The sequence below is a fragment of the Corvus brachyrhynchos genome, unplaced genomic scaffold (assembly GCF_000691975.1).
Source record: "Corvus brachyrhynchos isolate BGI_N302 unplaced genomic scaffold, ASM69197v1 scaffold1025, whole genome shotgun sequence".
NCBI lineage: Eukaryota > Metazoa > Chordata > Aves > Passeriformes > Corvidae > Corvus > Corvus brachyrhynchos.
In genome coordinates this window covers 34657-35570 of record NW_008237925.1, presented here as the reverse complement: position 1 = coordinate 35570, position 914 = coordinate 34657, and the positions used below count along the sequence as shown (strand labels likewise).

At 59.2% G+C, this 914-nt stretch overlaps 1 protein-coding gene across 1 annotated transcript in view; it reads left to right on the top strand.

Moving 5' to 3' along the window:
* FIBP (FGF1 intracellular binding protein) overlaps window positions 1–651 on the top strand; it is a 4124-nt gene extending 3473 nt beyond the window's left edge. The window contains 2 exon segments of the mRNA XM_017733329.1: window positions 9–151; window positions 412–651. Coding sequence (XP_017588818.1) covers window positions 9–151; window positions 412–481 — 213 coding nt within the window. The 3' untranslated portion in view covers window positions 482–651.
* Window positions 652–914: the final 263 nt, after the last annotated feature.

Here is a 914-nt window from a genome sequence, read left to right as displayed (position 1 = left end):
CTAAACTGGGACCCCCCCCCAAAAAATCCCGGTGGGCTTTGGGGTCCCCGCAGGTGATCGAGCCCTGCCGCTCCGACAAGTGGAGCCCGGGGGACCTGCGGCTCTTCCTGACCCAGTACACGGCGGCACCCCGAAACCTGCCCGGCTTCAGGTGAGACCCCAAAACCGGAAACACCCCCTTAAACCACCCTCGAATTCCCCTGAGCACCCCCAGATCCCCCCTGGAACCTACCAGGCTTCAGGTGAGACCCCAGAATTGGAAACCCCCCTGATTCCTCAAATCTTCCCCGGCAACCTTTAGAGGGACCCTAAAAACACCCCAAAACTGGGCTGAGGGGTGATTTGAAACACCAGGGGGGTTCCCTGAAAGCGAGGGACCCCCCCAAGGTTTTGGGCTGCCCTGTTTTGCAGGCACCAGGCGCTGTGGGAGCGCTACATGGCCGCCATCACCGCCTGCCTGCTGCGCATGTACCACGACTGAGCCCCAAAAACGGGCCGGCCCCGAAAACCGCAGACCCCAAAACTGGGGTACCCCGAGGATGCGACACCCCTGGGAAATTAAAGGATTTGGGAGTTGCCCCCCGAATGGCAAGGGACACCCCAAAAATGGGGCAGCTTCCAAATATGGGACCCAAAAAAGAGGGGGAATCCTGAAAATCTGACAGCCCCAAGGATGGAGGAGCAGCATCCCAAAATTTGGATATTTGGAGTCCGGGGGATCCCCCGGAAATGGGGACTGTGGGCATTAGGACACCCCAAATCCAGTGGATGCAGGAGTGGCAGCACCCCAAATATCGGGACATTGGGAATTGGGGAACCCCAAAAAAAGGGGTGACTCCAAAACTGGGACACCTCGACTTAACCCCATGGAGACTCCCCAAAGCTGGGGGTGTCTGGCAAGCGGGACCGCTCCA